At 37.5% G+C, this 15,697-nt stretch overlaps 1 protein-coding gene across 2 annotated transcripts; it reads right to left on the bottom strand.

The window, feature by feature from the left end:
• Positions 1-236: 236 nt before the first annotated feature.
• RAB8B (RAB8B, member RAS oncogene family) lies at positions 237-10,387 on the bottom strand. Of its 2 annotated transcripts, XM_010288869.1 has the most exons (8): positions 10,324-10,379; positions 9,078-9,138; positions 7,594-7,671; positions 6,392-6,481; positions 5,531-5,596; positions 3,298-3,348; positions 2,744-2,768; positions 237-310 (listed from the first exon to the last, which is right to left on the bottom strand). In XM_010288869.1, the coding sequence occupies exons 2-8, from the start codon at positions 9,078-9,080 to the stop codon at positions 261-263; spliced, it is 363 nt and encodes a 120-aa protein (XP_010287171.1). In that variant the 5' UTR covers positions 9,081-9,138; positions 10,324-10,379; the 3' UTR covers positions 237-260. The 2 variants fall into 2 exon arrangements, with proteins under 2 accessions (XP_010287171.1, XP_010287170.1); XM_010288868.1 differs by lacking the exon at positions 237-310 and having other exon boundaries at positions 1,925-2,768; positions 10,324-10,387.
• Between the last annotated feature and the right edge of the window lie 5,310 nt (positions 10,388-15,697).

The following is a 15,697-nucleotide window of genomic DNA, read 5'->3' as shown; positions in this document are numbered from 1 at the left end:
CGCTTGTCTAAAGGAAAATATAGCTAAAAAAATTCCCAGTAAAACATACAGCTGATTTGCACGCTAAGATACAGCACATTTTTCAATGTCTGACAAGGCAGACTGTACACAGAAAGAGGTCTTTACTGACCAAAAGTTAGCACACCGATAAAGTGCAGCCACTCAGCCATTTAATACTGCTGGAGAAAAGGGGTGGGGGCAAAACAACAAAGAAAGAGAGAGAAATCTGCATTTTACCTTATCCATAAGACCACATGAAATTAGAATTCTTCAGTTTCAGCAGGGGACAACAAAATTGCATTAAATTCTTCTACAAATAGAAAAAGATGAACTTTACATGAACATTAAGCAAAGTGAAATATTTACTGCATTATTTTATCATGCATAAAGTGAATTTCCTATGGTCTTACCTCACATTTATGTACAGTTTAGCACAGCTAAATGTAAGAAAATAGCAATTTTTTTTCTCTTCCCCCCTCCCCCCCCCGACCAGATACCCCAATTCGCTGCTGCTTCAAGAAGCACTTCATAGGCTCTACTACTTACAGGCTCTTTCAAAGGGAAGTTCATGGAGACTAATATTGAATGAACATTTAACTGCACAGCGAAGACAGGAAAAACAATACAAAGCATTCTGTAAACGGTGCCAAACACAGAACATGTCAGTTTTGGTTTGTAGACAACCCCTGAGATAAAAATCAAAGTATTACGACACCAAATCAGTCAGAGGTAAATTACTGAAAATAAACAACATTCATTATTGGTGTCACAACACTTTCTGTATAGAAGCACTTTTTTTAACCATACAGTAAAACATAACTGCTTTAGCCTGTCCTAGAAAAACATCAAGGGTAGACAACAGAGCAGTTAGGGTTGCTTTGTTTTTTTCACTAAACCTTGCTGCCATGAAGATTCTTCTGTTTTAGTGCAGCAACAGCAGTTTATGAGATTCCCCATCTAGTTACAATAACTATTTCTATTAAACTACATGTGGGGACAGGTTGATAACCACTTAAAACTTTATGGAACCAGCTACTAATGTTAAACCTTTTAAAATCAGCAGTCTTTAAATCTAATGCTACTGGCCCGTTCACTTTCAAAATATTTACAACAGACCCAGAGATGACAAATTCAGTACCTGACACCACAAAATGAAGCGGTTATCTGGGGTAACAACCAACTCACTGTTTACGACTCTAGACAATGTAGTGAAGCAAAAGCAAGCACGTCAGACGTTAACTTTGACAGTGACAGAATGCACCTATCCCCTAACAACAAACATACCGGACACAAACTTGTAGTTAAAGCTTACAATGGTCCAAGTTTGGCACATGAACAGAACTGAAGCACCTGTTTTCATTGCTCATTGGAGGAAATTTTTCAGAAGACAATAAAAAAAGTAGTAGAACAAAGACTAGGTTATACAATGCTCAGTTGAGTAAAAAAAGGCAACTATCAACTCTGCTTCTAACAGTCTAGGTCACTATACCAGTTTTCGATGCAAAAATAACTTAACTGCTTGAGCAGACCAAAGAGGGCTTCACACATTCAGCATTAACTGCATAACTAACAGTACATTATAGCCCCAATGTGACCGTTTCCTTCGGGCCAGACTGGATAAACTTTAGCCACTTGCACAGGAAGCTAGTTTTTGGACACCTCTGTGGTCAAGGGTCAATGCTTACAGACATTAATGAACTATCCTTAGAATTACAGTAGAAATGGAAGTCACCTTTAGAAGCAGTCATTTCTGAACAAGCGAATCCACAAAGAGGTTACTCAAAACTCATGCATTCAGCTTCCACAAGCCACTTAAGTGATAGTGATGAGGCCAGTTTGTGAGGACAACTTCAACTCCAGAGAGTACTTCCTCATCAGAAGCAAACAAGGTGCAGACAGTTTGAGCTAACGAAGGGAAGTTAAGTGAGGAAAGACACTGTGTTTATTCAAATAACTGAAAGGTGCATCTGTGAATCAGACAGTGACTGGCAATTCAGAACACAACTTTGCTAAGCCTGGTAAAGAAAGAAAAGCAACATAGTACATTCAGAACAGAAGCCATAGCTTCTGCATGAACAGATTTGTGCATCTAAGAGACAAAACCCATACAAATATTTAAATGCCAATTGTTAACAGTAATTCTCATCAATAGAGTGTCAACATCCATACTGCAGTCATGGCCACAAGTATACAGCATAGAAAATAATGAAATGAGACTTAATTTTATCCCTGGCTCTTCTGCTTGAAAATAAATTTGTTTAAAAAGAGAAAGAAAAACCTGCACAAATCTGCTAAGAATCTTACTTACAAGTCAAACTGTGCAAATACAAATGTAAGATTGTGCTGTAACAGGCAGTAAGAGGCCAATATGGATGTGCAAAGTTAAAAGAAACATAGCAGCTTCTGCAACAGGCAATAAAACAGAAAGTAAAAAAGGAAACAAGTTAACTCTTGCATTTGTGTCTCCACTTCATAGCTTCCATATCTGAGAAAGAAGAGCCTGACAGGTCAATAGGCTTAGTGAGCAAAATCCACTTGGTATTTTGTGTATCGCAGTCTACGTTCAATGGAGCTCTCAGCAGCAGCTTGGTGGTATTATTTCTGAGGCTTTGTGACCCTGTGCTTTCAAAGAAGCAGAAGTTCTAAGTGTGCTGCAGTCTATCATTAGAAGTTCATCAAAGTAGCGTGCATCGAAAGAAGCTGCTCTTCTTAGATCGGTTTTCTGTTATTTTTACTGGCCCACCTGCCCCTGATGAACTGTTGTCATTCTGAAAGAGAAAAAGAGTATCAACATCATAAAATGCAGAAAAAAATAAGTCTAGCTTTCCTAGTTTCAATCCCCGCTTCCCCCCGCTTGTAAACCAATAAGCAAAGCAGAGGTTTGTTGCAACTTGAGCACCTCAATTATCTAGACTGTTAATCACTCAATAAAGCTGCCTACTTTAAAAAGAAACACTTATCCAACAATCCATATCTCAAGTATTAGCTGAAGGAGTGATGACATAATTTGACGTTTAATAAAGCCGGGATCACACCATTACATTTCAAAAGAATGCATCAGTTTCAGGCTGCCCAATGATAATGTTCATGAAAAATGATAATGTTCATGAAAAGAACAATTACACACTGATGTGTAATAAAGTGTGATAAAGCACTGTTTGCTCAAATTTGATCTAGCATTCCACTGTAATCCCCAGCAGTTTTTTCATAGGGCTACTGCTCAGCCAGTTATTCTAGCAGTCATGCTATAATATGTGTATATTATGATGTAATAATATGCCAATTGGAAATACAAACCATTTTTCTGTTGAGCTTTGTCATAATGTCCCGTGCAAGTGTGAAAAATGCCTAGTGAGGAACGGGAAGAAAAAAAAAAAAAAGAGTTAGTCACAAGACACATTAAAGACAAGATAGATTTGGAGTAGCCTGACACCTCAACAGTACAGTGTTCTGTAGGCCACTGCTAGCACTTCGAGCTGCAAGGCACTCTATGTACAATAGCTGTTTGCATAAAACTGCAACAAGCATGCTTTAGAAGAAAAAAATGTTTTATTTTTAGTCTCCATCCTTCCAGTCTTTGAAACAGGTGAACAGACCATCCCATCGCATACCTCTTGGGAAAAACAACAAAACACAAACCTTCTCAAGCGAAGGTTGCATACGCTAATATTTTATTATTTTTATTTGCCAAACTGTACTGTGCATCGCAACTAGAAACTCACAGAAACGTTTGAGGATGGCATGCCTGGGAGTTCACATTAAGGTTAGCTTTCTTTCTGTCCTCCAAAAGTTTCGCTCCTTGGCCAGCTATAATGTTATTTATGCTACCAACATCCCTATTTAAAAAAACAAAACAAAACAAAAAAAAACAAACCCAAAAAACCACACACTGGCAAATCTCAGCATCTCAGACTTCAATGTATGAAGGAGTAAAGAAACTTCTGTAGCAGAAAAATCCTGCAATTCTCCAGAAGCAAGGCTTTAGGCTATCTGGAAATACCAACAATCCAAGGACAGCTCCAGAGTGTAAAAAAGCTGTCATCATTTCCCCTCTCGTGTTCAGAATATATCCAAAGACAGACACTCATTTAATGCAAATAAATCACATGAAATAAATTAATTCACTTCTGATCACAAGAATATCACAGTTGTGTCATTTCCCATAAGTTAAGCATCTGGTGCAAAAAGCACTAAATTGTTACTTGCTAAATGCCTATACCAGTTGCATTTTTTAATGCTTTCCTCACTATTCATGTGACAATTTTTAAAAAATATTCAGATAGTCAAGGTGTTTGGAGCAAGCACAAACTAATGTTGTACATTTAATGACCTACAGGAATTAAAATGAAATGCCAGGCATATCTTGAAAGAGCAAGTCAATCATCTGGAGGAACTAATGAAGACGACAGGTACTTTTTATTAGGAGACTGTTGATATCCTCCATTGGCATTAGCTGCTAACATTCACACTTCCATTGCCTGCTTTAAGAATCGCAATGACACTGTGAAAATCAGGTCAAACACTATTCCAGATGCAGCACAATGCAAATAAGTCCTTTCTAAATGTATTGTTTAACAATCATCCTGCAATCAGAAAAAAAACCACTTGGCTGGCACCGCATCAGTCATGCTATTTTAAAGTAATTTTAAACTCTTTAGTTTCTAGCTGATTTGTTAGCTGCATGATCTGATTCAAGTACATGTTTGGAGGACTTTTCAAAGGTATCCCACCAATACACATGGAACGGTACAGAAACAACATTTAAGAACAAGTCTGTCTTATCTGAATGAATATTAATGTAACTGCCTTTTGATATCATATTATTTTCTTGTCCACGGTTTTCAGAGAGTTAAGATTCTCCCCCCACCCTCCTCGAGATAACAGGAGTGATTCATGGTAACATAGACTGGAGTTGAGCTACTCTTCCTTCCGATTCTATTTCCTCATGGTCTCATGAATACGGATCTTGTGTTTTTAACACAAAAATTTTTTGCAGGAAAACAGATTGCAAGTCTGTGGAGAGAGTATTTTAAACCTTCTTCCTCCTCTAACATCAGCTTATGACAGTCTATGCTGATGTTCCAGGTTAACACACAAATCTTCAGTCTCATCTACACAGCACATATTTAGCAGCAACCTGAAGGCTCCTTGACACACTAGCACGTTATTCTGAAAGTAAAGAATCTTGAATACAAGTTCCTGCACAAACCATTGTTCTAAAATTACACGTATTCCCCGTCCAAAAGCCCTTGCAATTTAAGTGGCAAGGCACAGAAGTCTAAAGCAATTGTTTGCTACAATAGTAGTAAACAACTCCGTTAACACCATTTAAAAAACAATTCCAGACACTACCAGAAAACAAAAAACACTGGATTTTACAGTAGCTCTCTAAATATAACAGGATTGGTGACCCAGGAGCACAGTTGGGACTTCAGGTCCCAGATAGGTCAGAAAGCCCAACAGATCATGAAGCATGCCCCCATAGTAGTAGTTCAAGAAACACACCTAAGCGTTAACACCCATCTCTTACCTCTTCCACATTTATGCTGGATTTTGCACTTGTCTCCAAAAATTTGATTCCGTAATCAATTGCTAACTGGAAGAGAGGTTACAGTTTTTCAGTGTTTTTGAAATTCCTTTCTAAAAGGAATGTTTCACACAGGTTCATAATAGAATAGATGCAGTATGCTGCAGCAAACTTTAAAAACAAAGCCAAACTAGCTTAATTTCTGCTTTTCTCTTGCAAAAACATTAAAGTTACTGGACAATTAGACAAAATATTGGAACAGGCCATACCCTTGTGTAAATTCAAAACTAACAAGGTGATTAATTGCTTACAAAAAGACTCATTTAGGACCTAAAAGAACATTAAGATAGAATCTTCATTGATACAGATTTATGGACGAGATGACTACATACAATCATCCTGTAAGCTGTATTACTAAGAACTACACTATTTTAACTCTGTACATCATAGATTAGATAGTATTCTTTCTTTTTGTTCTGCAGGACAATTAATTACTTAAACTTTAATAACAGTACTTATGACAAGAGTAAGTAACCACCATGGTGAATTAAGTATAACATGACCAAACTACATACAAAGCTTTATATAGAGATTTAGAATACTTCATGCTATAGCAAAGGTCAACATTCTTTACAGGATCTTTCCCTCAAGACAATAGTGCCATTAAGTTTATTCAAACTTGAAGACAGTCAAGTGCTATTTAAAAACAAAACCCCAAACCTGCCATCCTATAACATATAAAAGTCTCTGAAACAAGAGGTTTGAGGCCCATTATCTCTCATGTGCCTAAATGATACCAAATATCCAACAGCCATAATCCTAAGAAAAATGGGCTTCTAAATAAAGTCAGTCACCAAAGCTTACCTTCTCCCCTTTTTCTTTTGAGACTTGTCTTTTTTCATTCATATCACATTTGTTACCCAGGATCATTCTTTCTACATCTGAAGAGGCATGCTGAAAGAAGAAAAAGTAATCTCTCAGAAATAAAGTGCACCATTATTTAAAAGAAACTTGTGTCAAACTCACCCACAAATGAATACTTTAATTTTAAAAAGTTATCTAATGTGAAGGCATTACTGAGAAACAGAGTGACTTTTGAAACAGGCAATTTAATATTTAAATATTAAAATAACTTGGAATAAATATTCCTAGATTAAGTTTGCCTGAATATTGTTACAGATCAAATATGGTATCATGAGCTCTGTACCAGGCTGCACACATGCACAGGCATTTGGCCATTCTGGAAACGTAACAGTACACACTTGGAAGTAAAGTGGTGCATGGACATCTGGGGTATTTGGCTGGACTAACATGTGGTACATTTGCATTTTTAAAATATATTATTAATAAAAGACTTCTTAAGTAATAATCACTTCAGTGAGAGGACTTCAACACGAGAACTTTTCTAGTCCAGTCACTGTTAGATCAAACTGGTCACTAATACAGGATTTTTGTTTAAGAGCCAAAGAACAATACTAGAAAAAAGCCCATGGATTTTATGTTTAAGGAAAAAACCTAGTAAGATTCTGTTACCTAACTACAGCTTCACTAAAATTAAGGTTTCTTCTCTAATTTCATAATGACCTATCCCTACTTGACAGCATGTCCCATTAAATAACTTACAATAAGTTAGCAGGAAGGAAGCTTACCCAAGACCAAATGAAAAGGTCAAAAGTCTCAAATCGGACAAACACACAACACAGTAACAACTGAAATTAGACAGTTCTGTCATCATCTCAGTGAAAGGTAGACACCCTAAGATCTTGCTCCTTCCCATTGCTTAGACATACCCAAAAAGCAAAAAAGAACAATAAAAGTCATATAGTAAGAGCAGTTTTAAAACACTTTATGCTTACTTTATAAACTTATGTTTTCTACCTTCTATACCTAAATGAACGAAAGAATATTCTCTCCATCAATAATCACTGTTGCATTCACTGCACAGTCTAACTTGCCTATATATGTTGGCTACTGTAATGAAAGTGAGTAATTACTTGAAGATTATTTGTCCCAGGGAAATCACAGAAAAGACGGAACGAGTGAGAAGTGCTTTCCAAAGCACCTACCTCTTCTATGTTTCTTATCCAGTTTTTTATGTTGTCAAAAGACTTTTCATTTGTGATGTCATACACCAGCATAATCCCCTAAATAAAATTAAGAAAATCTAGTTAGGTGAGCTAGCACTATTGGTTGACTTTTGATGTATGCTGTTGGTTTGATCATACTTGCAAGAAATTCAACGTACAACTCATGCGCCTATAATCCTTTCTCAAAGCATCACGCTATTGCTGAGAATTTACCCAAAGTATTACTGTTTAACATCTCTTGCCACTGGTAGAGGTCAAACACACCACCTATATGAAGTTCTTTAATTATTAGCCTATAGTCAGGAAAAGTTTAGAAATTCTGCTACAACAGCGACCAGGACCCTATTGTTAAAGCCAAGTTTAGAATCAACAGCTTTAAGCAGTCAAAGATCACAAACCTGTGAGATCCAATCTGCTGGGCCCCGTAGATACTTACAGCAAAGATGACACTACGTGCTCTCCCAGAAGCTTTAGCTCTTTTAGGCAGTTATGTAAATATACTAGCATGGGCTCTCAACAATTAGCAAAGCATGGGAAACCACACAACAACTGCATTAAGGACAGATTGGCAGGTTCACCTCCGTTCCTTATTGCCCTTCCAATCATTCCTCGTACGACAAAGAAAAGTCCTTGGCCATGGACTAAGAGGTGGGGAGAAGACCATGTCACTGCCAAAACCTTTTTAAGTACTAGAAAGCTCTAACACAGAGCCACAACCATTACTGTTTCTCCCCATCTATATTCCGTAATAGTGGAGTTATCTGGACCCACAGCCAGCCTACGAATGGAACAGATGTGTTCATACACGGTGATAAGAACATGTAATATCAGCATCGCTAGTAATCAGCAAGTTGAAATGAACAGTGTCCCAACATAAAGTATCTCGAATCATTGCATTAAGAACCATTACAAGCACTGGTACCACAAAGAGTGCAGGCTCTAAGTCAGTTATTTGACTTCAAGTCATTCTTAATGGAGGAAAAAGTAACAGTAGCTTTTGTAGGTGGTTGTATTTCTAGCCCAGTTTCTGCATTCTCTACTGGCTGAAGTAAAAGCAATTCAGTGAAATAACACTTTCAATATTAAAATAATTCATTACCTACTTTTCAAACGTTTCAAATGTTTAAAGGGGTTGATTGCAGTAAAAAAACCACACTCATCTGATTAAAGCTTGGCAACTTAGCTTCTTATTATAATCTACAGAAAATTTAATTATATTTAAGACGACAATAGGGCTTGAAGTTTCATCACAAAAAACAGGACTAGACAAAGTACCAGCAGGTTTAAAAAATGAAAAACAAAAAAACCCACACACACACTACAACCAAACCACAAACTTTACTCCGCGCATCTCAAGCCACAATTATCCAATCCTCCAGTTGAAGACTTACATGATATAACCTTAAGAACAACAAACCAGTTACACTAGTTGTGCCTAATTTTTTTCAAGTGAGAGCACTCACCATGGCTCCTCTGTAGTAAGCTGTTGTGATTGTGCGGAATCTCTCCTGGCCTGCTGTATCCCTAAAATTCAGTGAAAACAAGTATTTGTTGGAGGTGATCTTTACACTCTTCTGTACTGAGAGATGTCTTTTTTTTATACAGAGTAACAATGTATTGACGTTCAACTCATTACAAAAAAAACCCAAAAACACACATTTGGAAGCTGCTTGCACAAGTTTCTTTCAGCCCTCAACATCTTCCTTGCTCCTAAGCTATCCTACTTACATCAGTGGCTACAGCAGCATCATAAATATGGCACAAAAGCGTTTAAGTTTTCACGCAAGCAATAAAATTCAGCACTACACAGCCTTCCCTAGAAAAATTTAAAAAGGCAGCTCCAACGCATCCAAGTCCTGTATTAAACAAAAATTAAAACACGCGGCAGTAAAATATTTTAGGATAGTGCATTTTCACATACAGTTAGCTATTAAAATCAGCCACTATACCATAGGGTGCTGATATTTTACCCTAGATGACTTCAAAGCAGTTTCTGTCTGTGAGTGAACAAGAGGACCAAGGTGTCTGGCTACTAGCCACACCTAGGGGGAGCTGAACCCCAAAGGCCTGACAAAAACCAGCTTTTTGACTTAAATTACAGACAGCAAATTTGTACCAACCACTTCTGGAACTTCACTTCCTTAGCCACAAGAATTCTGGCTCACATGCAAGTATCACAACTATCTTTTCTAGAATTTGAGAAATCAGTAAAAGCCCTACATTCACCAGTAGCATTTAAAGAGTTGGGCATGTGTCATAATGCTACTTCCAAAATATTCATCTGCTGCTATGAGGAGGCTCAGTCTCTACTAACCCACCATGCAAGGAACAGGAGCACTGTCACTCACCTGTGCCTCTGAGAGTACAACTAGGTATCAAAGTATCAGAGGAGGTTACATTTTATTAGGTCACATATTTTAGTTTACAGTAATACTTCTTTTCCACACAGAATACCTACAAGCACATTTAAGAGGACAGCTTTTGATAAAATGGGAAGTTACTGTAATGCTTGCATGTGAACAGGCTACTTCCTGTGCTACTGAAGCAGAACCAGTCCAAGAGCAAGCTAGAAGAAAACATAAACCTTACAGACAGTCAATGAATAAAAGGTATGAAACTTCTACACCTGGGCTCAAAAGTTATGAAGTATTCCTGCTCAAAGATTAATTCAATACTCACTGAAAACTTAAATTACTTTGGAATACTTACCATATTTGTAGCTTGATTTTCTTTCCATCTAATTCTATTGTTCTGATCTTAAAGTCGATTCCTGCCAGAGAAAGAGATACTTTAAGTTTTGCAATAAGTGAAAAGGAAGTGTTCGGTTTCCTTTTGACAATTTGGTACAGCTAACATAGGCAAAAGAATTACTCTGAAGTTGTAATTTCTTCCAAACACTAGGAACTGCTGAGGGTGCACAACGGTTTTCAGCTGCATCCAACATGCCAAGGATAAATTATTCTGCGCAATGAAAATAGACCAAACTCAGACTCACTACTAGAGTTACTCAAGATTATGAGAGGAAGATTTGACCTCAAAATTCTTCCATTTTACACCGATAAGGTCACTAATTCGAATGTATATTTTTCTCAACTTTTGATTAGCCCTTGCAGTTCAAGTCAATTCCCTAGAGCCTCTGCTGGCTCTGAGGAAAAAAAATACATACTATCACCCCTTAGTTCCTTTTCAAAACAGGCATCTACTTTTGAAAACTGATGTCAGACATCACAGTAAATGGTAAAGCATCACAGGAGATAAAAGCCATACAGAGAGTTACTGAAGGTGTCTGAAGTAGATCACACATAGGACTTTTTCAAGAACACCAGTTTAGGAGTAACTTAGATTTTCTAGGAAGCTCCAAAAGGTGTCAAGAAAATACTTCTCTCCTTTTACCCGCTTACACTTCCACATGGTACCCATCAGTTCAGAGATTGATTTAACCCATGGGTGCAAAAAAAAAAAAAAAAAAAAAAAATTAATTCAGAAGGGCTTAATAATGTCTTTTAATGTTGAGAAGGACCAAACAGATCTACAAATCAAAGTAAAGATTTCCAAACAGACTGTCCTTTACCCTGGACTATTTTAACTTTTGTGTCTCTAAACCTATACTATAACATAGCTCAAATTAAGACTGCTCAAGTCCCACTACACGACTGCCAGATTTTTGAATTCCAGGACTGCCACCCCAATTAATCTGTTTTGAAATTAATGGCCCATTTTTTCTTCACTGAATCTTAAATAGTTACTTGATATTTAGTCACAGTTTGTAAAAGATTTGGGGGGTGGGGTAGGTTATTTTATTTATTTGATTTCTTCTTTTCTCAGATGTAATCTAAGTGACAATTATCAAGAGTATCTTAATTGGGAAAATGCTGTTTCTAGTTTTAAGAATTTGTCCACCACTTAAAGAGGAAGCTATGGGATTTTTTTCCATATACTACAGTAATATTTGATTATGAAATATGGGCATTCATTAACTATTTAACTTTCATTCTTCTTGCATGTGATATTAATAGTTTAATATACCAAAAATACCAAGTTTCAGCCACTTAATCTTGATGTGCTAGGGATACGTAGTCTAGTCCATTAGTTAGAATGCAAATTATGAGCAGAAATACCACATCAGCACTTTTAACAGCGTATAAAATTCATTGCATTAATTTAAAATGCTATGACTACTGCTACAATTGCAATTGCCCAAGATTCACTAGTAGGTCTACAGGCAAAAAGATACTTTCATTAATTCACATTCTTCCAAAAAATACAGAAGCATGATGTGTACTTTTAAAAAAAAATCCTTATTATATGTAACAGAAGTTTGGAAAGTGTTTCCATTTTACATTTGATAGGATTTTGTGTCTCCCTTGTTGTAAGGGTTTTTCTCCTAACTAGATGCAACACTTGCTGAAATCACAGGCAACTGGATTCAGGTCTGACAACAAATGACCTTTGCTCTGTATAGATTTTCTTTTGGCCTCAAAGGTTACAAAGCACAATTACAGGATTTTCTGGAAAGGGTATCGTATCGTATCACGAACGGCAGCAAATCAAATCAGTTTTAAGAGCTTCTTTGTGTCTAGGCCCGAAGACTTAGAATTAACAACTATAGGGAAAACTAGGTTCAGAGACTACTGGGGTTTAAAGATAATTCTGTACCTACCGTCAACTATTGAAGCTAAGACACATCAGCATAAACAGTGAGAGAGTCCTGTAGGGATGGTTTTCTGACAAAGCAAGCTTACGCTGCAGTTAGATATCTATGTGCACCAATCCACGCCTTGCACAGACTGGTTTCTTGTGGTTAGGCATTTCCCTCACAGCACCAAAATGATTTATACAGCCATGCCTTTGATCGCTTCTAAAACTCAGGATCTGCACAAAAAATACCTTATCGGAACTTAGGATTTCTAGCAGGAGCTTAACCAAAAATCTCAAATAAAGATGAATTTCAAAGCTAAAAGAAGAATATAAAGGTGAAGGCCATAAATACCTTTGTTATGGTACTAAGAAGTTTAACAAATGCAACTGCAACTTTTTAGAGGCTAAAATGAACCAGAAACTGGTGCTTCTTTTGTTCTTTCACTTCAGTAACAGGAAGTGGTGAGCTGCAAACATTGGTAGAGCAAGCCTGGTGACATGTGCTACCACTTCCTGCCAACTACACTTGCACAGCTAAGTACCAGCAACGTTTTGGTGACAGTTAAATTTAAATTACACCATGTAAGACACGCCAGTGACTATAGCACTTCAAAAGTAATTACTGACAGAAAGTTTCCTTTCCCAGTGAACGCTCGTTTTGCACAGTCACACACTGGGATACGAAAGTCTGAAAAGATACTCAGGTCTAATAAAGAAGAGTCACTTACAAATCTGAAAGTCTGATTGCAAAGGATCACACAGCTTTCACAGTTTTAAAATGCAATGTGCAATGCTGTTCTCTCCAGTGGGGAGAAAAAGCCCAGAAAGAGTTGGATGCCCATCTGAAGTTACATTTCAGAAGCTTTTAGAAAACACAGACCCAGACTAATTCTTAGAATGCAAAGGCTAACAGGATAATTATTTCTAACTGCTAAAGCAGAGTCGCCACACAGAAGTCTGACACACTGGTGTCCACCCAGCAAGTCAGTGCGTATTTGGTAGGGATACAAGAGCATCTGTTGCAGGAATCACAAACTTGCAGTCTACAAGGATGACGTCCAAGTTGAGACCCAAACCGCGCACTGGTTAGAACTCTAACTGCTTGCATTTCCCTTGCAGCATGGGGTAAAAGCAGCCGAGGGCTTATTGTCCTTTTCAGAGCCCTGCTAACTACAGGCCAGACTGCATCCCCACTCCTCACTTTACTGAGGGCATTTTCTCCGATAGTTCCCAAGAAAACTGTCACAGCATACACTGAGCAGAGAAATCTGCACACTAAGAAAAAGTCTCATTAAGTAGCACACAAAGCCTTACACAAAAAACCATGAGACCTGCATGTTGCCATATTTAGCTTGTAATCACTATGCAAAGCTAATAAAATCCCCCAGCTAGGGTATACCATTGTCCAATACCACGCAGCCAAATATCAGAGGCCAGGGAGGCTGGCCTCACCTAGGCCTCTTTCGGTTTAAGCCAAGAAGTCATGTTCATTCTCGTACACCAGAAGCTCTTCTGCCATTACTTCCTCTTCTTCTTTCACCACTCCGCTCCCTAGTTACGTTTCTTCTTATTCCAGCCAACCTAGGCAGATTTTACCCATAACTAAGCTGTAATGCAATCATTTTACAGAGACATTGGGACGCGTTCCAAAGAGCTGCATTACAATACTAAATATACAGGACTGCGCGCAGCATAACATATTGAGAAGTTCCTTTTCCAGCTTTAGTACCAATGATTTGCTACTATGAACCTTAAGAAAACCAGTCTGACGCAATTCTTAGAGGAATGTAAGAACAAGCTGAGCAGAGATGCTGAAAGTTCATTTTGCTACTTTAGTTTTTAGAACAGTAGCTTACTCTCAAGGCATCAATGTTACTCTCTTGTTCTCCCCTCATCCACAATTTTAACCCTGTAGCCATCAGACTAAGTATCTCAGGTTTTTCACTGCTACAGAATCAGTTTCAGCTAGGTCTCCACTACAACTTTTACCTACACAGTACCGCTCTTTGGACTTACAGATTGTCTTGTTTCTTCTTTTAAACAAAATTTCTGTTGCAGAAAACGCTACAGCACAAAGAAACCAAAGTATTCTGACTACAGCAAGTAAACTGTTACAACAGTACCAGCAAATATTTCCAAAAGTAAAGGTGGCTCAACATTAGTTTGCAGCAGCTGGACACGTGAGAAAGCTGTATGGTCAGACGGCAACTGCTGTTGTTTTTAACTCAGGTTGATTTAATTAGGTTTCCCATTTTAATAGGTTTCCCATTTCACCAAGTTCACTCAGTGAACATTTTTCTGGTGCAGCTGTAGCAAGAAATCAGCCAGGAAATCGACCCCTTTCAGGATGCAAATAAATGTCAATCTCTGATAGTGTACACTAGCCTGTATATCTACCACAGCAGCGTATTTCTCCATCTCTGGCAAAGCAATACTTTATTAAAAAAAAAAAATTTACTACTCAATGTTTAGCATTTTAAATGGTTTAGTTGTTTTTTGTTTGGGTTTTGTTGTATTTTTTTTTAAATATACAAGCCAAGGGAATTTTAAGAAGTGATTAAACCAAAAAATGGGTAAAGCTGCTGTGAAAAATTAATATCTGATTCACTTGCTAGAAAGAGTATCATTTTAGACCCACCTATCAAAGAACGTAAAAGATGCACCACAGTATCAAATCTTGTTTATCAAACTAAAAATTATGAGATCTGTATTGCATGACCTGCACATAAAAACCCATCCTCTTAAAGAAGTTATCTTCCTACTTATCTAAATTTTACCTTACTCTTTTAAGTAAGAATGGAAGAAGTAAAACTAAATGGAAATAAAAGATTTTTCCAATGGGATTCCCTGATAAACAGAAACTTTGTGGTACTTATCACCATTAGACAGAGGTCACAGTAAAAAGGAATTCATTACAAGACGGGGAAAGGAGTCAAGGTACAAAGTCTCATGACCCTTTTGAGCAATACAGCATCAGAACAACTGGAATTTATGCATCAACTTTCAAGCTGGGCTCAGTCCAACTTCACAGCATTGGTTCTTCCTGTCCTACTGTGTGTATATGTGGGGTTGTGGAGGTTTTGATTTTTTTAAACGCGCAGAGCTGGAGAGGCAGAGAATTTTGCAACTTCTTTACTGCAAGACAACACGCAAGAGTCTTCAAGATGTAAAAAAGGAAAGGAAAACATTTTTCCTGCAGTCACTCGGAGTGAAGGCTGAATTAAAAGCAACTTAGAAATGAGCAAACAGATTTGTAACCTACCTTCAAAGGAAGTGAGGAGAGGCACCTGACTGAAAGTCAATAAGCTTCACCTTCAGTTTGTTGAATTCTAAAAGTACTCAGAAAATACTTCTCCCTATAGGCTTTGCTTCTTGTGGACAGTAAGCAACTAAGTTGCATAGATGAACATCAGAACTAGTAAGCAGTAGTACTTCTATAGCATAG

Source organism: Phaethon lepturus, unplaced genomic scaffold, assembly GCF_000687285.1.
Source record: "Phaethon lepturus isolate BGI_N335 unplaced genomic scaffold, ASM68728v1 scaffold53556, whole genome shotgun sequence".
Lineage (NCBI taxonomy): Eukaryota > Metazoa > Chordata > Aves > Phaethontiformes > Phaethontidae > Phaethon > Phaethon lepturus.
The sequence above is the reverse complement of the archived record's forward strand: the minus strand, read 5'-3'. Positions and strand labels throughout refer to the sequence as shown.

Coding starts and splice junctions, on each gene's coding strand:
- RAB8B (XM_010288868.1), bottom strand. Junction 5,597..6,391: donor CAAAAGAAAAAGGGGAGAAG/GTAAGCTTTGGT, acceptor CCTCTCTTCCAG/TTAGCAATTGATTACGGAAT. Junction 2,769..3,297: donor CAAAGCTCAACAGAAAAATG/GTTTGTATTTCC, acceptor TTTCTCTTTCAG/AATGACAACAGTTCATCAGG.